The 22,039-nt window shown below is 39.1% G+C and overlaps 2 protein-coding genes and 2 long non-coding RNA genes across 6 annotated transcripts; 1 reads left to right on the top strand and 3 right to left on the bottom strand.

Annotated features, from left to right (window-relative positions):
- Window positions 1–827: 827 nt before the first annotated feature.
- LOC134194835 (non-homologous end-joining factor 1-like) lies at window positions 828–6,355 on the bottom strand. The gene is made up of 7 exons (XM_062663810.1): window positions 6,158–6,355; window positions 5,808–6,014; window positions 3,592–3,730; window positions 3,457–3,518; window positions 3,283–3,400; window positions 1,223–1,461; window positions 828–1,173 (listed from the first exon to the last, which is right to left on the bottom strand). Exons 1-7 carry the CDS (start codon window positions 6,353–6,355, stop codon window positions 1,078–1,080), a joined length of 1,059 nt encoding a protein of 352 aa, XP_062519794.1. The 3' UTR covers window positions 828–1,077.
- Window positions 6,356–6,475: 120 nt separating this feature from the next.
- Window positions 6,476–9,123, bottom strand: LOC134194763 (uncharacterized). Of its 2 annotated transcripts, XM_062663717.1 has the most exons (5): window positions 9,029–9,123; window positions 7,944–8,005; window positions 7,388–7,726; window positions 7,271–7,320; window positions 6,476–7,025 (listed from the first exon to the last, which is right to left on the bottom strand). In XM_062663717.1, exons 3-5 carry the CDS (start codon window positions 7,716–7,718, stop codon window positions 6,780–6,782), a joined length of 627 nt encoding a protein of 208 aa, XP_062519701.1. In that variant the 5' UTR covers window positions 7,719–7,726; window positions 7,944–8,005; window positions 9,029–9,123; the 3' UTR covers window positions 6,476–6,779. The 2 variants fall into 2 exon arrangements, with proteins under 2 accessions (XP_062519701.1, XP_062519702.1); XM_062663718.1 differs by lacking the exon at window positions 9,029–9,123 and having other exon boundaries at window positions 7,944–9,020.
- Window positions 9,124–10,397: 1,274 nt separating this feature from the next.
- On the top strand, window positions 10,398–12,074 carry LOC134195101 (uncharacterized). Of its 2 annotated transcripts, XR_009972314.1 has the most exons (5): window positions 10,398–10,505; window positions 10,580–10,653; window positions 11,664–11,785; window positions 11,853–11,947; window positions 12,014–12,074. It is a non-coding gene; the product is annotated as an uncharacterized LOC134195101 (long non-coding RNA). The 2 variants fall into 2 exon arrangements; XR_009972313.1 differs by having other exon boundaries at window positions 11,853–12,065.
- A 1,864-nt stretch (window positions 12,075–13,938) lies between these two features.
- LOC134195136 (uncharacterized) lies at window positions 13,939–20,014 on the bottom strand. The gene is made up of 3 exons (XR_009972326.1): window positions 19,895–20,014; window positions 19,747–19,820; window positions 13,939–14,350 (listed from the first exon to the last, which is right to left on the bottom strand). It is a non-coding gene; the product is annotated as an uncharacterized LOC134195136 (long non-coding RNA).
- Window positions 20,015–22,039: the final 2,025 nt, after the last annotated feature.

The raw sequence follows: 22,039 nt of genomic DNA, 5'->3' as shown, positions 1-22,039 counted from the left end.
TCGATAAACTCCCAGCGGTCATACTTTACGCATGCGCAAATGGTTTGGATGCAATACAAGGCCTCAGGGGCTATTAGATCAAGGGTGCATTTCTTTTGCCTCTTCTGCTCTTCTGGAATAGAGGTGTCAGAAGAGAACAGAAGAGGTCGATCATGCCCAGTCTGATCAGAAGAGCCAAGCCAAAGAAATGACCAGAAGAGGTCCTAGAAGAGCTGAGCATGCGCATTAATAGTTTACACGTCCAGACGTACTCTAGTTGTAAAATTAATTAGCAAAATAAGGTTTTCACTAAAGAAACTGGATCTCTACTCGAAGAGGCGACTTCTACAACCGTTGTCTCCGTTTCTGGTTCCTTAAAGGGGTCCTTGGAGAACACCCACTAGCAGCAGCTGTAGTTGTGGGACTTGATATTGCTGGAAGACCACTTGGTTTCCAAAGCAATGGAAGCGAAGGACGCTCGTACGGCTCCATCAATACGCGCGTTTTTAATGCGCATGTCTCACAAGTCACGAGACCTCTTCTCTTCTGCCTCTTCCGCCTTTCAGCCAGAAGAGCCAGAAGAGGTCTCGTGCCTCTTCTAACACTTTAGAAGAAGGGGGGAGAAGCAAAAGAAACAACCAGAAGAGGTCACGTGACTCTTCTGGCCTCTTCCAGAAGAGCAGAAGAAGCAAAAGAAATGCACCCCAAGACAGAAGCTTCAACATTTGCGGTTAAAGCTGCTGGATATTGACAAACTATTCCAACTGAGATCCTAATAGTAGCCAATCGGGCCCACCTGCTATATAGATATATAACCACTCTATATCTTTTTAAATTACTTTAAATTAAATTGTTTTGAACATAGTATTGAGCTGGTGCGAGTCAATTTCAGCCAGAAGAAACACCGCGAGTTCCTTTCATACCTCTACACATAACATGTAGCCCAAAATACTGCACAACTGGATGCCAAATCAGATTCCACATTCAAAATACAAACGTAGTGTAGAACAAATAGATTTAATAAAAGGCATATCCATAATTGGTGTACTATGTCACTGAAAAGCAACTTCCACGACACACTCCCTGTGCACGACCATTTCAAAGAAGTTTCTTCTTCTTCTTCTTGCTCTTCTCCTTTTCTGCCTCGCTTTCCAGTCGTTTTGCAAGAGCAGCTCGAGTTTGCATTTCAATCTCCTGCACAAAATGTGTCAAAATAACAACTGTCTGCCTAATGGCAACTTACAGCAGATGATGGAGCAAGTGATGCAATATTTGGGGATATATCAGGTGATTTGGAAGTAGACCGACGTTTACTACCATCAGACATTGACTCGGGAACTAAAGAAGATGGCATTCGATTGCTCCACGAGCCAGTTGACGTTCGATCCCTTGTTCCATCTGGCATTTTGACTGGCTGGCCACTCTCCTCCAGAGACGAAACCAAACCAAAGAGACTATCTTCATCGACAGCAGCAGAATCAGCTGTAAAATAAAAGTCATTCACATAAACTAATAACTTGCCATCCACAACTCCACGACATCCTCCATGACAACCATGTCAATTATTGTTTTGAGCACGTGACAACTGTAGTCAATAAATTGTACAAGCTGGTAGTATGTGTTGACTCATAATGAGTCATTGCAAGTAAGACATTAAGTATTAGTTATTACAAGGGTAGTTGGTGATGGTATGACATTTATTGACGCGAGCCCTCACAAGGATTATCAACCAGACAATTGACCCAAGTAGAGGTGAGGTTCAATTATCAAGGTGATAAGGTGATAAGCCCTGAGGCTGAGGGGACAACAATGTCATACACCATCTTCCATTTAATTTGTAATTTATTGTATGGGCGTGGTTGTTTCAACAACAACTTTGTGATTAGTGGTTGCATGACCTGTGTAGATTTGAACTGTAGCCCGCCTACCTGACCCTTTATATGGGCAACAAGCAATACAGTTTTGTGTTATTGCAACTCTTTCCTGGCCTAATTAGTAGCTTTATTGTATGGGCGTGGTTGGGTACGCAATATGAGGCAGTTACAGCGATTGTACAGGTCACGTGGAGGTAGAATATACCAATAATCCACCCACTGTCATAGCAACAGAATATACCCTGGGTATATTTTAGAGTAAACTTCAGGCTCGAATACAATACACTAAATGCCATTTAGTCTATTAGCACCTTACCCTTACACAAACTTTCGCAAGCCATTAGCTACCAAACATAACACAACTAACTTAGGGTAGTCACATAACACCTATAACATCTACTAATTACGTCAGCAAGGTTACAAGCACAAACAAGTTATTTACTGCTTGTTGCCCATGTAGAATGTAACGCTGCAATTTGAAAAGTGGAAAGGGAGTGCAGGTGTTGCTGCTTCACACAACCTGTCCCATTCAGCAGCATTGCTGGGGTTGTTCTCCTTGTTGTCACTAGTGGGTGTTGGCTTCAGGCATTTCTGGAAGCTTTCCCCAGTAGCCAAGATCTTGCTGACGGCAAATTTCTGTTTATCTGAAGTCTTCTGGTATGTTCTGAGGGCTTGCAGGCTCCGATGGCCTGTACGTTCCTGAATTAGGTGTTCCGGTACACCTGACTGGAACATTCAGTTGGCCGCTGTGCCTCTGAGAGCATGATTGGATCGACCAGCAATGCCTGCTTCTGAACACATCTGTTTCAAGGCACTCTGCAGATTGTTGTGGCCATAAACTTGCTTACTGTACCAAATCCACGCCAATACAATAAATTGGATATTGCATGGGTATGTGGTGTTTATGGCATTATCGACACCTCGGCCTCAGGGTTTATCACCTCAATACTTGAACCTCGCCTCCGGCTTGGTCAATTATCTCGTTGATAATCCCTTGAGGCCTCGGGTCAATAAATGCCATAAACACCAGCTCCACCTGTAATAACTAATACTTGTGTTGTCAATTAATTGGTTTTATACTGCCACAGCTAAGGTTGTTTAGTTGTGTCGCTTAATGCTCGTGAAAGTTTGTGTAATACTAATGAGTGATAGTAGACTGGGGCTCACCCCTAATGACAGCCAATAGCAGTGTAGTGTAATGTTGACTCTAAAATATGCCCAGGGTACATTCTGTAGCTATGACAATAGGTTGGATTATCATGTATATTCTACCTCCACGAGACCTGCACAAGCTCTCTAGCTGACTCTTGCGTACCTGACCACGCCAATACAATAAAATATGTACACACTTTACTTCATACATTGCGAACAAGTGACATGCAGGCAAATGGAGAAGGTCAGGAAGCATGTACAAATCACAACATGAGACCTGTGTCTATCCTTCGATTAAGAAAAGCATCCTTTGCCATAACTTGCTTGTAAAGTTCCCGACACTCGGGCAATTCGAATGCTCGTGACTGACAGTTGCGTACTACTTGTTCAAATTTCTATCAACAGTTATAACAACTCAACGAGAATTGATATCTAAATAATGGGGCTCTACCTGTGATAAATTCATTTCATTAGTAAAAGCTTTAGCATCAAATTGTAATGTTTCCAGAGTCCCTGGAAATAATAATGGCATAACTAATTAATTAATTAACAATAATTTCAAGTATTACGACTAATGACAACATACGTCTTGAAACACGTGCTCCAGATGTCTTGTAGTCTTGTATTTCACAATCTTTGGCCTCTAACAGTCTTTTAAGTTCTGACTGTCTGCGGCCGAGCTCACCAACCATTGCAAGTAGTGGAAACAGCAGTTGATATTGCAACTAAATACAACATACATAAACATCATTATTGAATATCATTGACAGGATAAAAGGTTTTGCTATAAGGGGATCTCCAATTACCGGACATTTCTCCAATCAGGATAACATTTGAAAGTGTATGGGTGGAGTAGAAACCTGTTTAGATTGAAAATGTCTGATACCAGATATTAAAGTTTGCACCTACACTTTAGCCTAGCCCACTGATAGTGTCATCTTAATGGCACAACCCAATGAGCTGTGTGTCAATAATATCCATTGTTCGTGCTGACTGTTTTCCAGTCTGAGAGCAACATACACTAGTAGATGGCTAACATATTATCCTTCGCTTGTTGGTATAAAGTTAATACAGCCTGTCATGATGCAAGCTACACTATTCAGGAAAGTGAGGCTGAAAGAGCCAGTTTTGGAAACATTGGTGTTATTAAACATGTGTCAGACATTTGTTCGAACCACCAATCTGATGATTGTTTGAATTGAAGAAATGTCTGGTAATTGGAGTTGCCCCCTAACAGAGAAAAGACAAACAATAAGAAAGACAAGCAAGGAAGCAAGAAAACAGACCGTGACAAGCAGGCAGATTCTGACAGGCACACAAATAAGCAGAAAGTAGACAAACAGACAAACAGACAGACATTGCTATATTTGAACTCTTACTCTACCAATAACAATCGCTAACTTTATGTATGCATAACAATAACAGTCAATGAACAAAATGTTGAACATCTTTATCACACAGAAAATCATCAAAATTGCACATAGATAAATCTGACAACTTTTAAAAATCACACAAGAGTTGCAAGACTGTACAACTACAGACAGTTGCTTTCTCCATCTATCTCTAAAGTCTGTTTCGCTGCTTTTTCCATTTGCATCTTTTGAAATTTTGGAGATCTTATCGAGATAGTCTTCAGCCATAGGGCCCCAAAAGCCTAAGTGTTCAAAAGCCAGTGGAATACATGTTGTATCAGATCCTGCTATAGACTGCTGTTGACCATATTTTGTCATTTTGCATTTTTCTCTCAACTCAGCTGATTAAACCTGATATTTTGGCAGCTGATTGTACGGTGTCACAAGAATGTGAATGAGCAAGTGAAATGTCCAGGCCTTTTGTCAAGTGTCCAGTGGGATCATATGTTGTTATATCCGGTCTTTTCTCAGAGTCAGTATACCTATCTTGGCTCAACTTGATGAGGAATATTTAACTCGACTAAACATTTAGCCCAAGTTGACACGATTGCATTGCGTTACCATACTGAGCCACCGCCAAACTTGCAGGTCAATACTTGATAACCATGTTCATCAAGGCTCGTACCACAATCACACTTGGTAACAATCTGGGAATACGGTATAGGAATAAAAAGTCTCAAAAATGCTGCCACATGAAATTCTGAGGACTTTCGAGCAAATTTTGGTGCTGAAGGAATAGCTTGAAGCCATGATCCTGCTCCACGTCCCTAACATGACCTTATCCTTGCAGCATGTTTGACAGAGGATGCTTGCATAACACATGGTGCTGCATTCCCTTCAGCAATATACAAACACACGGACAGACAGACAGACAAGTAGTTGGGTTTTGTTGTGTGGCCCATTGTGGGCTTTTGAACTGGTGTTTGGAAAATTAGACTGTAATAGTGCTGATGTATGAAAATATATGTATTGACAGACAGACAGACAGACAGACAAACAGCCATCTAAATGGCATAGGCGGTTTTAGTCATTGTCAAGTTTGAGACAAAGACAAGGATTAATGTATATTCAGTGTTTGCGATCGAGCTTAAATGAATATAATCAAGACACACAGAAAAACAGACAGACGGTCAGACAAACCATTGAAATTGACAAAAGTAAGCACACTGCAACGACTTCATCAACTTAAATACAACAATGTAGCCAATTTACTAAAAAAGTGTATTGCTCTCCGTCGCCAAACAACATCACAATCATAGCTAATCTGCCATCTTTAAATTAAGACTAATCCACAAATTAAACTACTCAGTTACACCTGAAGACAGACACAGGCAGGTATTACTTTCCAACCTTATTAACAAAATCGTCAAAACCCTAAAGTCACCATTACCTCTTTCTCTGCTGCCTTCCTCAAGTGAAACTCCCACACAAACGGTAGACCGGAGAGTTGTGTTTTGATGGTAGCCAAAACAACTTCACCATCTTCGTCTGTCTGCTTCTGTAAACTCCACTGACATTGCTTTTCCTCTGACTGAATGTTCTGTGACAAGTGACTTAACAGACGAGAAAGAGGAGCTTCAAATTTCGGGTTCAAAGACTGTAAGCAAAGAATGACAGCAAGGAGCAACAATAAATCAACAAGCCAGTAAACACATGTGGAGTCTGACACATACTCAATAAAAGGAAGAATGAGATACAGACAAGGCAAAGTTTAAGCTTCTCTTCTGCATATTGATATACCTTACATCTTCTTGTGACATTTTGGTTCTCCACTTTTTCATGGTAAATGGTCTGGAAGTCACACAAACATATAGCGTATGACGACTCGCCGAAATGAGTTTTAAAAAGATAGAGAGTATCATCAATTCTAAGAATTTTCCAAGGCTGCGACGAAAGAGTAGGTTGCCAACGACGAATCCACTCTGCTTGGTCCGCCATGTCTTGCCTAAAGCACGTTAAGAGCCCTCGGGGAAATTGTCCAGCTTTAGCGCGAGTTTTATGTGTACCCGATTCAAGTCTTCAAGTAACCAAAATACGCCGAACACTGACAACTAAATGTATCATTTCAAAATATACAAAAAATTATATACTTTTTATATATTTTACAAAAACAAAACCAGGTTCCTACGCCTGCATGTGGCTAGGACAACGACAACACGGTTGAAAGCAGAGTAGACGTACGATTTTGCCTTCCAATAACTTATACCTACCACAAAAAAGCAAAAAAGCCAACACTAAAACTAGCTATATATATGCTGCTCGGAATGCATTTCTTTAATGCTATTTAACATGTTGCGGTATATAAAAGACGTTCAAGTTGTACACAAGTCATCACACATATGCGAGCTGATAAATCCAGTTTTTACTTGGGAATAAGACCGAGAGCTTTCCGACATCTTACTTCTGCATTCACTCCTTTACATTTACAGGCTTCCACCAGAGCTCCAACAGTGGGAATAACTTCACGATCACACCATAGTTCTAGGACCTCGAAGAGGCGCTTTGACAAATCATCCCTGTGCTTATGCTCGATGTTTTTCAAGTTCCCCTTTGGTATCTTTAAGGCAACGCCAATCTCTAGCCATAGGTCTAGAAGTTCTTTTGAAACCTGTCAAGAAAGCAACAGATTTCAGACAACGTAAAATACTGTACCAACAAAACAGTGAAATGTGTGTCTTTTGTCTAAAGTTCAAACTTGGTATTCTAGTAAGCTTTTGTAGTACGTTCCTGTTGGATCACATTCATTAGGTGGACTCACGTGACTAACATTTCTGTAGCTACATTAAACCTGGTTGGTAGTACTCGCCTATAGTGCATGACAAAGTTCTGTAGCAAGACAATTAAGTGATATACCTCCATCAGCTGCAGCGGCGTAATCTTTCTTCTAAGAGGGTCAGGTAAACCTATATCAAATGTGAATTTTTTAGACATACGCAGAAATCTATCAACGATTTTCACTTGCATTCTGACCGTCTGGAGAGTCAGCATTAGCTTGTGTGGCAAGCTTTACCAATCTCTCTCCAAATATTTCTTCAGCCTGACGTTCCCACTGGCAGTTACACATCGCTGTAATGAGCTTCTGGACCGTGGCTTTTTTAGCATGATGGTTGTGCCATTTTTCCAACATGCTTGTTACTTGCGTAAATGGGTCATCAACGTGTTCCTGCTTAATTAATTTAACACCTCCACCACCAAACATCTCATAATCAAGACATAATGCAAGATGACTCCAACTTGCACATATTGTGGTGTTAAGTGCTATCTTCAGCAACATGTCGTCCGTCACCTCTTGATCCACCATTACAAACTCTGTTTCAAAATCAAATAATAATTAAATTTATATCATACGTCTTACGAGAATCAACTAAATATCTGAAGCAATTACACCAGTTATGAAAGTTAATTAAGATTTAAAGCGGTTCAAAATATTTGTCACGCATATAATTAATTATCAGGTGCCTATAGTATGGCACATTACGCAGGTCATTAGTTTATGCAAGAAAGAGACAATTAATTAGTCACTTACACTCTTGAATTGCTCTTCTCTGACAGTCGATTCTGTACCAGGTAGATAGATTTGTAGAGCACCTTGGCAATAAGAGTAAATACAAAACCCACAAATTCGGTTTAAATCAGGTATATTAGGGGCGAGATATAAGAATAATTAGAATCCCCTGCTGCCAGACTTTGTATGAACGCCTGAAAGCCTGAGGCACTGGATTGTGTTCTAAATTGCTTCTACATGCAACAGTATAGCTCTCGACGCTTCCATTCAGAATTGAATAAGACTAAAAGTGTGGTCCATACTTTCTTCAAGATCAATTATAAATACACAAGACCAGAGCCATAGTCCCACGTCACCAGACCCAACTTTCCTGAGATTATCGATTATACTGGAACATATAAATCGCCTTACAGAGTATTGGTCTTTTTAAGCATGCCAATATCACGACGTATTACAATACATTTTGCGTGACATCAAGAGACCTTCGGTAAGAGCACTGACGTAGCGTGGTCCTCAAGTTCGGAGGAGCTGGCCATTCCAAAGCCACGCCCCCTTTCCTTTTTGCTCTCTTGCAGCATGGACGTCCGCCACTGCAGCCGGAAAAGTGTGATGGGCATGCACACTTCACCTGTCACAACTTTTTCCACACTGGCTTCAGTCTTCATCATACCGAAACACTGACGTGTTCCATCAAACAGATTCTAGTAAAGCTTGACTATTTGGTAACCTGACGTGAACATGACGCTTCTGCTTGACTCGCCTGCGAAGACTGGGGAGATTCTAGCTTCCCCCTTTCCCCGACTCTATACTCCAGTGGTGAGTGAGCCTAGCAAAATTGGGTGAGACTCATGATAGTTGCAGGGAAAGTTGACAGTCACAGGTCTGTAAGCAACAGCTTCTACTACAGGAAATGTGCCGTCACACGCATCATAACTTCTAAAATAGATGGAGTTAGGACGTAAACTCTAGGGTTATAGGGCCATCTTAGGATGAACTCTGCGGCACATTTCCTGGTTAGCTAATTAGGTGATCGCGGCGGCCAGTAACATCTGTTGCAGCTCGCCTTTCCTCTACTAACGTTAACAAATTTGTTGTCCATTCAATACCTTCCTTCGTTTGGAAATCGGTGTCGTCAGAAAGTCACTCCTTCTGTCTCTAGAGAATCGCCTACACACCCTTTGTCGAAGGTTCAATTGCCCGGATGTTTTTTACACATTCTATGCCACTCCTCCGCAGAATCAAAATGTAAAGGCTCGTAGCAAATTCTCTATATAATATAATAATTAATTAGAAAAAGTAATTGCTTTGGACAGCATTGTGTTTCAATGATTTAATTCAAATTTTGATATGCTATTACTATAGAGAACAACGACAATCAACTGAAACTTCAATTGAACCTATCCGACATCCGGAAGTCCTATAGAATATATACATCTCTCTTTTTCAAATCCGTCATCCGATGTTTCGATAACTTCACAGGAAGTTAAAACTTTGCTGCAGTACGAGCTAAAACTACATGCGCTTCATTTGACAAGGCTTCAGACTGAAAGCCTCTTTCAAATTCTCATAGCTTCTGAAAGACTTAGCAAAGCAGCGATAGTTTGACTTTATAAATCAAAATATTTCATAAATAACTACATATGGTGCAGGCCAGGTACTTTAGATGATTCGTAGAAAGTTCTCGGAAATAGATTAATAAATAATTAAAATTAGTAAATTAGTTTGCAGGCACTGAGCATCAAGTTCTTCAAATTGACTTTGTGGAAAGTCACTCCTTTTTATCGACCAAGATACTAAAAAATATCTTTAGATTTCTAAATGTTCAACAAATAGATGCCTACCCCTTGACTTACCAAAAACTCGAGACTTCAACAATAATTTTCTTTGTGTTAAGAAATCAATAATTATTGCTTTAGACAATTATTTCTCTATTTTTTGTAATCAGACATGGTCTGGAGGTCCTGTTGACGTTGTACGGTACAGTGCATTTAGAGCCTCTCTTTCCTAGAGCATCCTGTTATTTAACTTAATTGAAACTTACGTAAAGTCTACAATGGGACAAGAAAGATTCAATGGACTTGCACTACATGCACATAAACTATAGAACTGTGACTTTAATTAGATAAGATGCAACCATTCATACGTTTGTTAATTAGCAAACAACCTCTCAGAATGTCTTCCTTGAACATACAGGACATAATTAATTAATTTATGTTTCGTGTTTCTCATGAGTACACACACACACACACACACACACACACACACACACACACACACACACACACACACACACACACACACACACACACACACACACACACACAAAGATGCTAGGTTGTAGATATAGAATTCTAGTCTCGTGTAGCCAGACCCCTTTCGCCGCGAGGGAGCAAATTTTTTTGGGTCCACTTCACAAACACACATCCCGGATATATAGCCCGGATTAGTTTAACTTGCACGTGCACAGTAGCCCATTCTCACGTGCACGCATGGCTCACGATCATGATTTAGTAGTTCGAAATGTGTTGTTATGCTAACAGATCGTGGGAATTGCGCTTTCTCTGCGAGCAGTTACCACACTGAGTAAGCAACGGTGGCAGTGAAAGGAGAGCCCCAATACGGGGAATGTTGGTTGCTACAAACCGTTTTCTTTGCAGAAATCGACTTTCTCGAGAAACTGTTGACTCCAGAAAAGCTTTACGTGATGCAGTTATTATACAAGACGGCAGAGGTTTGTACATTTTGCTAATTAGTTGATAGTAGTTGATGAACTAATTATTAATTTATTAGAATAAAGTATTTAGTAACATTATAGCACAGTTTATGTATTTATGGTAGTATTTTTAACCTTAAATATGATTTCATAAATAGTAATTTATAATTTATAAGTGTGTATATACAGTAGTGGACAAAAGTATTTGCTGGGCAAGAAATTTCAAGGGTTTTTCAGTATGTCTGTGTTTGGGTGGAAGCACAAAATACTAATAAAGCGACTTCTTGGTCAATGTTTGTCATGCAATGGCAAAATCGAGACTAATTGGTATAGAATTGAGTCTAAATCAGTTGGTTGTTGCAATTTAAGATTATAGTTACAACCTAGTTAAAAGCCGATTAAGTTTACATTACAACTTATCAAAGCATATTCAATGCAAACAATATTACAACCTTTGAAAACAAACTAACTTATCCATTTGTGCTCACATCGGCACCTATTTCCATTCTGTAGGCCAGAGTATGATGAAAATCAACAAAAGAACTACCCGGCAAATACTTTTGTCCACTACTGTATATACTAGTAACTATTGCAGAAGAACCTGTTTATTAATCATGTACTCTGCTGTTACCGCAATTAATTTGTTTGCATAAGAAATGTATGGCAAACAGACAGAATTACAGGAAGTTGTTGATCTGGACAGTCTGTTGCCACAGAACACAGTTTTTCATTAGCCTAAAATACGTAGAATCAATGCATGATCCATTTTAACAATAAAATTAAAACACACACAATGAAGATGCCTATTTTTCTAGTGGGTGCACAGTTTGCTGGACTTAAAACAGGAATGACTTGTTCTGAACACTCATTCTGAACACTCTAACTACAATCTGTTCCTCTCTTTATATCAAGGAATATAAACAACCCAGGACATTTGTTTTAATTTATATGGTCAATATTGATTGGTGAATAGAGTTTTAGTATTAGATGTTGTATGTGATCAATGTTATTGATTTTGTTTGTTGCAGATTCTAGATGAGTAACCTGGATAACTTCCATTATTGCACCTGCCAGTAGACGAATTGCATGTGTGGTTTAGGCATAAGTCATCTGTGTTTCAATTAATTAACATTTTCTGGATCTCGATAAGGTACTTGCATGCAATGTCTCAGTTGTATGTACTGCACTTGTAAGTCAAAGAAGGTTTGAATTTTTAGTTCATCTTTTGAGATTCTCCACAGAGTTACACAGAAAGTGCCCTTTCTTCAGGGAGCTACCGTGACCATTTTTCTGAAGAAATGAGTGCAACTAAGTTTGTACAGCTGCATTGCATTTTGACTCGTAGTGCTTTAGCTATTGTACTTTGTACATTTGATAGATTATTTGCTGGATCTTTGGCTGATCAGCCATGCTGAAAGAGATTTCTGAATAAATTTGCATACATCATGTGTATATCTATTTACCATATATCTATAATGCTCACTTGAATGATCTGTCATTCACTGTGTCCCTGGCTGTTTGATTGGGAGTTGCTCTCAGATAGGGTTTCATGTAATTACATGAGGGTTGGCTGTTAAATCAGTAATCTTGGTTTCAAAACTTGATAAATAACAAGGGGCGGTGTTTCTTTACTATGATGAGATGGAGCAGTTGATTATGCATATACGTTGTTAATTAAATACCTCACAAGTCACTTGGGAAGTAAGAGATCATGTCTGCTTGTTCATCAAATGTATGACTTACCACTTGAGCTATTGGTCATACAGCGATGTATGGGAATGTTTTTGCACATGCCACAGCTGGTTTCCCCAAAATAGGTTCTGGCTTTTGATCAGTCTTGTGATAAAAAATATTATTTATATAAGTAACCGAAGTTTCAATGACCTTCAATCTATTACAGTACACTCACACTCTACTATGGTCTACCGCAACTGGGAAAATGACTTCAAATTCAAGGTTCAAGGTTCAACATTCAAGGTGTGTGTGTGTGTGTGTGTGTGTGTGTGTGTGTGTGTGTGTGTGTGTGTGTGTGTTGTGGCTGTAACTCTATTATGAGAGTTGTTTATGGTGAGTGGAAACATCTGGGACTTTCGGTTGGAAGTTCAAGTGTGGGATGAGCACTGGCGAGCAATGCGATGTCGTTGGCAATGGTCAATCACTAACGGGTATGGTAGCTTGGCTAGAAACTCTGATCATGAGTAGCGTTGGAGCCATGTGTATATATATATATATATATATATATATATATATATATATATATATATATATATATGCTGAAGTCCTTAGTTGGGACTTCCCTGTATGTGAGTAGGTGTGTAAGAAATAAATAAATATATATATAAAAAAAAAAAAAAAAAAAAAATATATATATATATATATATATATATATATTTATATATATATGAAGACCTACTAGCGAATTTGGGGTTTCCGTTTTTATCAGTGTAGACGTCATGAGCGTAACCATCTGCACGTGCTACTTGTTTGTCATGCACGTGCAGGTTTCACTTTTCTCGCGCCAAAGCTCTCCAGCTAAGTGTGCGTTTAGACCCGTCCGTTTCTTTCGCGCTCTTTTCAATTTCGCGACATGTTTGACAATTTTCCGAGCTCTTTTCTTACCGCATTCAAGGACAGGTGAGATACTGCAGCCGTACGTATGCACACGTACGTGTGTGTACTACAAGACGCTCTATCTGCACTCATCACGTGTACTTCTTTTTCAACGCACCTAGATCCGTTAGACACCTAAACAGGCAAGATTGTGCGAGACTGATCTTTCCCAATGTGAGTCCAGAGAAGGGCCAGGTGATCACTGTGCCCAAAGACACTCACTTCAGCGACCCACACAGCAGCCCAATGATTCCTAATGCGTCTGTCTGCAGAAATCTGGCTGGTAGCATCAATCAGGAGGCGGGAGACAACATTTAAGCTGGTGCATTCTTATTTGGAGTGTTTGACCTTGAGGGAATTCGAGAGTTTTCGGCAATACATGAAACCAAATTCATTGCCTCACAGGTATGTACGTGAAATTAATTAATTAATTAATTAAATACTAGTAGTTTGCTAAAGCACACTTGTAGCAGTTCCATGAAAGAGTATCTATAGCAACGTTGTACACACAGAAATACAACACAGGTTGTTATTATATTTGCAACTCAGTACTATACCAATATGCTACAGATTGAATGTCATGAGTGCTCAGTATATATATATATATATATATATATATATATATATATATATATATATATATATATATATATATATATATATATATTAAAGAAGAAATAGTTGTGAGGAAAACATTGTCCAATTTCAGGGAACAGCGCTATTATAGTGCAAAATTAATTTGTGTGATATATGTGGAATAGCGATGAGCTTCAATCGCACAAAACCTGCATGATTCCCTCCACAATTTCCTCTTTTTCACAGTATCTTATAGTATACCATGCTCAAACTGACCACAAATGAAACTACGTATATACAAGAACAAAACATTATCATGTTACTTACTTCAACATCTAGAGCGTACACTGTTATATCCAACTGGTAATGACTATAACTGGTTAAGATTGAGTTATGCGTATAAAGCATTGTAAACTGGTAAACAAACATCAAAAATCTGGTAAGAAATGTCACAGCAGTCACTAGATTTTGCTAGAGAGTACTTTGACATGTCAATCCCTGATCCACCTTCCAATATTCTTCACACATCCTATGAACACAATGCAAAATATTAAGCATGTCATTCTTCAGATAAATTTGTGAATCTCTTTGAAGTTTCTATGCAACGTAGTGTTCTGTCTAAGTGACTAGATGATTTTAGTTAGCATTTCATGCCCCATTTAATTATGAGGTTGTACATTGCATGACCTAGTTACTTGTAATCACATGTACCACATAGCCTTGCTAAGTACCTATAGCTAAAGCACGCTTCTTTTAAAGTGTGCCTACACTATTTTGTTTAGAAGTGTAGATATTAACCAATATGCATGGGGATTGTTCCTGTCCAGAATACCACAAATTATATTAGCTCACCACTACTCATGTTAACTGAATTCACAACTACAAATGTTGATTATTAATACTCTGCCACTTAGCTGCAGTAAAGTAACAAAATACTTTGAGTTGAATGAGTTTGTTCATTAATTAAATGTCCATACTCCTGTCTAAGCATTGTCCTCCCACAGGTTATTCAAGAAGACAAGTGGTTCAATGAGGTCTGTCACATTCCTGACACTTTGAATCTTGAACTCTTGAACTTGAGCAAGGTACAGCAATTTCAACAAATTCTGTCACACAAGCCAGCCTCTGCTGTGGCATTCGGTGACGTGACTAGCTACCAAATGTCTAGACTGGCATGTGACAGATGGTTGCTAGATACACTGCTTGAAGGTATGACATCGCTTCTCAATCGCTCGTCACAAGATTGTCTTTGCCTTGTGCTATCTGAAGTTTGCAAATTCACGTTGAGCAAATCCATAGCATCAGCTCTGAACAACAGAAAGAAGATTAGACTTATATTCCTGATTGTCAACGTACAAATTGATGCCATAACTGGATCTTCTGTTGCATCAAATACATTGATGAGTGAGAATCATTGGACAGTGGTTGCTTTAGATTTGAATTCAAAAGCTTCCTTCTATGGTGACCCATTGGGATACCCAGTTCCTAGCAACTTGTTGGTAGAACTAATACAAACACTGGACTATCTAAGCACTGCCTTAGGTGAAAGAGTGGATATTCATGATTTGATTCCTATGCATAGGCCGACATTTGACAAAGATGGAAAACATGGATGCTCACGGCATTGCAAAAATTTCCCAATACAAACATGTTCTTCTCTTTGTGGGGTTATTGCCTTTGTTTTTGTGGCAGTTGCAGCATTTTCTCCAGAAAATCTGTGGGCATACATCTGTTCACCACAGCTGTCCTTCTATTGTGACAAAGCAAAACTCAAACTTTACCTTCAACCAAGCCATTATGCTCACTACCTAAGGAATACCTTGGCAGTATGGCTGCTTTCTGATCAAATTAAAATTTCAAATATCATAGATAAGTCCATACTAGCTGATGAAACTTGCAGTCTCAGCAAATCCAAAGCCACCATCTCAAGCAACCTGAATGCCGGAAGCTTTGCTTAAGTTTGAGTAAAACATTAAAGACCAAAGTTTCAGGAGAAAAATGCAACTCTTCAGCAGCTTCACCATGCAAAGCAACTACTGATCAGCCCTCCTGCTATGTGCTTGACAAAGCAAACAAAGTTGGTAGAAAAAACTTCACTCTCGCTAAGGCCGTTTCAGCTGCCAAGAGGAATCCTTTCTCGTCTAATGTAACCTGGTGCACTTCTAATGAGAGTCATTCACAGAGTACAGAAGCTGACAATGTCAGTGAAACCTCCATGCCTGTAGTAGAACAACAGTCAGTTTATGTGAAGAGATGCACTTTAAGCACAGACACATTTCAATAATTTCACACTACCAGTGAAGCCAATCTAGAGCACTCACTTGATGCCAAACACAAATGCAAATCTGATTCAGGCCTCCCTACCAGTATTATACCCTTGCTCCCTCAGCAGTACAACTATTTTGTTGACTCCTATTGTCAGCATGAATCGGAAAGCTTCCTAGGAGCTGAAACAAGCAACTTTACTTTAGAAGCATGGACAAGTGCCAATTGTGAAACTGCAGCTGTCCAGTGGATTAAACATTTTGGAGAGGTTTCAAAAACCACCTATCGAATCACTACTGGTTTCAAAGCAAAAGGAAGACGGCTTCTTTTTAAAACTGTTCGTCATTGTCATCATTACAGGAAACAGAAAACTCTGTCACAAATGTCCACAGAAAGCAAGTGTAAACTAAAGAAAACCACCAAACATTGTTCCACACGAGACAAAAAGTCAATGTGTCCTAGCAGTTTAATAGTTAGGGTATACCCACCTGAGGTATCTAAAATCTCAGACCACCCTGACTATCCTTGCCTTATCAATCTGAAGTACACGCATAACCACCCGATCCACAGTGGCCATGCGCTCAGCTTTAGACCAGTCACAGAAGCTGTGAAAAAAGCGTACATTAATCTCTTTGAGTCTGGCAGTTGTGCTGCCTCTGCAAGACATGAATACTTGACCCAGCTCCAGCTGAAGAGTGATCCACGAGAAGTTGAGAGCACTCTTGAAGACAGAGCCATAAACCCAAATGTACAAGACGTTCAACGCCTATTTAGAAAATGGCGATCAGACAACATTGGACCAGAAAATGGAGAGGCTATGTTTGAGCGACTGCTCGAGGAAGTACAACGATACAACAAGGAACATGAGAAAGAGGGTGGGTGAGTATTTCTTCAACCTTATGAAGAAGCAGCTGCAATGAATACAGATGAACCTAAACCAAAGACCAGAAATACTGATGCCATGCCCTTCCTTTTAGCTCTAGTCACTCCTCTCATGGCCAGAGTCCATGAAATGGTCACACAAAGTGCAGAGCTAGTCTTTTGTGACTCAACAGCCAGTCTTGATAACTTGAACACAGCTGTGTTCATACTTAGCTGCGGCACATCCGTAGGAGCTCTACCACTTGCTGCAGTTATGACATCCAGTGAAGATGCTGTTACCTTGTCAGCAGGGTTTACAGCACTGTGCCACATACTGCCTAAGTGTGCATTTTTTGGAAGAGGCCCAAATCTTGGACCACTAACATTATTGACAGATGACTGTGCAAGCGAACGGATTGCTCTAAAGAGTACATGGCCTCAAGCGGAATTACACCTATGTGTCTTTCATTTTTTACAAAGTACATGGAGATGGCTTTGGAGCTCAAATTCTGGTATCTGTGGCACAGACAGAATTACCTGTATGGCACTAACAAAACGACTTGTTTATGCCCCAAGTGAGCAAGCATTGACTGAAATCAAACGTGAAGTAGACAAAAGCCCTTTTCAGACATTCAAAAAGAGACTAGGTGATTATTGGCAACGAAGAAAAGAATGGGTTGTGTGTTTCCGAAAGAACTTTCCCACACGAGGCAGCTATACTAACAATTATTCAGAGGCTAGCATACACATCATAAAAGACATCCTTTTCCAAAGGAATAAAGCTTGGAATGTGGTACAAATGTTCAATCTTCTCACACAGACTCTCGAACTGTATTACCAGCGACGTTTAATATCTGTTGCCACAAACAGATTAGATCATTTTGTCTCTACAAGATTTACTGTGACAGGAATGAAAGCACACACCATTCCATCTGACGACATTGTCGCAACAGATGACCCAGACGTTTATACTGTTGTGAGTCAGTCAGACAAGAATAGAACGTGGATAGTAGACTTACAACTGGGTTAGTGCACCTGTCCCATCGGAATGCAAAGTCAACCTTGCAAATACCAATTTGCAGCAGCAATGAAGTATCGCAAAAGCAGTGCCAATACTATCCCAACGTATTCGCCTCAAGGCCGTCAGCTTTTGCAGCAGTGGCATTAGGACAACACTGCCAACCCATTTCCTTTTACAGTAGTGTCCACCAAAGAGCAGAAGAAGAACATCTAAAGTCTCTTTCAATCAGTGTGAATTGGTCTGATGAAGATATTAAACGTTCCTTTGAAAAAATTGCCCCTTGTTCCTGTGATACAACTAAAGTGGCAACTGCAGCTGACGACAACATTGATTTTAGCAATACATTTCAAAGAGATCAAGCACAACCAATTAACACAGGATGCTATGAAAAGTCAAGGGACGTCATTGAAAGAGTACTACAGGTCACTAAAGATATCAAGGAAGGGCTGCATGAAAGTCATGTCACAGACAGCTTCATAGTTGCAGTAGAAAGGTTTTGTTCCAATTATTGGAAACTACGAGGAAAAGGAATCCATTCACCTGGTACACAGCAGCGACTGCTTTCTGCTCTACATATGTTTGGTAAAGAGGTGGGAGTCAGAAAACAAAAGAAAAAGATTCGAGTGCAACCTACTGCTGTAGCTAGACGACACTTCAAGTCCTTTTCTACCTGTCCAGCATCAGCAGGACGTCCAAGTTTGTTCATGAAAGCCAAAGCTACAACCAACATATTCAACAGAAACATTATCCCCAAACGAATCCACCAGAGAGCAAAGAGAAACCACAATCTGACAATAAGTTTGAAAACAAATACCCCTAATGCCATCTAAACTGTACAAGGATACAAGATTTTTTGAGTTGAGTAAACTGTCTATGTTCATATTCCTTGATATAAAGAGAGGAACAGATTGTAGTTAGAGTGTTCAGAATGAGTGTTCAGAACAAGTCATTCCTGTTTAAGTCCAGCAAACTGTGCACCCACTAGAAAAATAGGCATCTTCATTGTGTGTGTTTTAATTTTATTGTTAAAATGGATCATGCATTGATTCTACGTATTTTAGGCTAATGAAAAACTGTGTTCTGTGGCAACAGACTGTCCAGATCAACAACTTCCTGTAATTCTGTCTGTTTGCCATACATTTCTTATGCAAACAAATTAATTGCGGTAACAGCAGAGTACATGATTAATAAACAGGTTCTTCTGCAATAGTTACTAGTATATACAGTAGTGGACAAAAGTATTTGCCGGGTAGTTCTTTTGTTGATTTTCATCATACTCTGGCCTACAGAATGGAAATAGGTGCCGATGTGAGCACAAATGGATAAGTTAGTTTGTTTTCAAAGGTTGTAATATTGTTTGCATTGAATATGCTTTGATAAGTTGTAATGTAAACTTAATCGGCTTTTAACTAGGTTGTAACTATAATCTTAAATTGCAACAACCAACTGATTTAGACTCAATTCTATACCAATTAGTCTCGATTTTGCCATTGCATGACAAACATTGACCAAGAAGTCGCTTTATTAGTATTTTGTGCTTCCACCCAAACACAGACATACTGAAAAACCCTTGAAATTTCTTGCCCAGCAAATACTTTTGTCCACTACTGTATATACACACTTATAAATTATAAATTACTATTTATGAAATCATATTTAAGGTTAAAAATACTACCATAAATACATAAACTGTGCTATAATGTTACTAAATACTTTATTCTAATAAATTAATAATTAGTTCATCAACTACTATCAACTAATTAGCAAAATGTACAAACCTCTGCCGTCTTGTATAATAACTGCATCACGTAAAGCTTTTCTGGAGTCAACAGTTTCTCGAGAAAGTCGATTTCTGCAAAGAAAACGGTTTGTAGCAACCAACATTCCCCGTATTGGGGCTCTCCTTTCACTGCCACCGTTGCTTACTCAGTGTGGTAACTGCTCGCAGAGAAAGCGCAATTCCCACGATCTGTTAGCATAACAACACATTTCGAACTACTAAATCATGATCGTGAGCCATGCGTGCACGTGAGAATGGTCTACTGTGCACGTGCAAGTTAAACTAATCCGGGCTATATATCCGGGATGTGTGTTTGTGAAGTGGACCCAAAAAAATTTGCTCCCTCGCGGCGGAAAGGGGTCTGGCTACACGAGACTAATAAAATTCATCTGGTGACGTATAATAGGGCATTCGTAAACAATTACTAAAGGAGTCATGTACTATGAGTAGGCGCTACCCCACTTTTTGAAGGCGTGGCTTGTTAAAATTATTTTTGTATTTAATCTTAGTTTGTTTGAGAATCCAGCAGTCTTATTCCTAAAATGTTACGCGTTCTCTATGACGTCACATGTTCAACATTATTGATGAGCCCCCTCACTATTGAGACACACGTGACACTCTTCAGTGAAACCTCGCTAAACTTTCAAAGTTTGCACCACCTTTTTAGTCTGGATAGGCCACTGTATCAGCTAGTAAAAAGCAAATAAGAAGTAGGCGTGTCCCGTAGCAGCGTGAAGTCAATCCCCCCCATTGCTAGTCAGGCATAGCAATACCCTTCCCGCCTGCATCTGCATTTACGTATGCATTAGTCACTTTCGCCCCACATTCCAGAAGTAAATAATTTTTTCAAGAGGTCATCTATATAGATGTCAATTAGAGACGGCAAAAGCATGAGTAGTTAAGATAACACCAGACAAACACTAAATTGTGAAAAACAGAAGTTCAGTTGCAGAATTGATGTCGTCGGTAATGTTCCGAGTATTGTTCATTTCTAGTTGCTCGAGTTAGCGAACAAACATATGATATAATCCGCGATGCTTGCTTGCTTGCTTCTTTGGCTGAAGTTCGGCTCCCGTAACCTTCAGCATTGTCCCATTAGCAGGAGCAAGAATGTGCCCTCCGCTATTGTCTATTTCTGCAAAACAACAACAATAAAAATTTGATTTTAAAAAGTTGTAGTGTTGAAATAATTAACCATTCCAGACTTCTTTGCTCCAAGCACAGCCAGACGCGACAGCTCCAGCAACAAACGTGTCATCTTCCTAAGTTAATTAGCAATCAAACATTCACCGTTAGGTACAAATGCTTACTCTTAAATGTAGTACATACCCAGGAAAGAGCAATATTTTTGCCACGGGATAGTTCTTTATCATAGTAAGAAAACTTTACAAACAACGTTTTATTGTAGGTATGAAGTTAAAAATTGCATGTAACTTACTGATCCACATCCACGCTTTTGACGTGTTAGACCTCCCTCCAAAAAATCCTCAAAATTAAGTCCACTGATTGCAGTCTTGTTAAAATACATTTTTATCATCTGACTTTTGGCTATAATTGTTGAAAACAATTATATCAAATTTTAAATAATTGAAATTATTTATTAATTAACACTATACTTACATCCATAGTCTTGGTAACCAGTCAGCATTATTTGACTGTATCCCTCCTTACTGTCTTCAATGGCTTTTAAAACGTCGTATGCCAAACGTTTGTTTGTATTTCCGGGATCGAGATTCGTTATGTTAGCAGTGGATCTGTTGCCTTCCTTCATGTTGTTGTTACCACTGCTATCATCACGACTCGAATACGCAAGACTCCACCCGCCTCCAAATGATTCAAAATTGCAATAGATTTTAAACTCTTCTCCTTTCTACGTAAAATAACATTAAAAATGGCGTCCATTTAAAAATAAACTACAAAAATTTATTTGTAAAATTCATACTTGACCAGGATTAATCCAACGTACAGATGATGTGACATTATGACCTGTTTTCTGATAACATTTACGTATTCCATTGCAAGTCACATCAGCAGAATTTCGGATAGTACCATCTCCTGTTTTGCCTTCTCTGACATATTCTACACAAGCAAAAATTGCATCCAGTCAAACATTATTTCGTTTCAAAAATATCAACTGACCGTTGTAATAGTGAAACAATTTTTTTATTAAATTCAATCAAGAATTGGTTCCTTTCTGAAATCCTGAAAAAGTATTATAATTTCATGTCTTCTCTTGTTTATACACACCGTACTCTATGTTTATCATTCATCTAGAGTAGCAATCGTGTCTT

The sequence above is a fragment of the Corticium candelabrum genome, chromosome 19 (genome assembly GCF_963422355.1).
Source record: "Corticium candelabrum chromosome 19, ooCorCand1.1, whole genome shotgun sequence".
NCBI classification, from domain to species: Eukaryota; Metazoa; Porifera; class Homoscleromorpha; order Homosclerophorida; family Plakinidae; genus Corticium; species Corticium candelabrum.
This window is presented reverse-complemented; position numbering and strand designations above follow the sequence as displayed.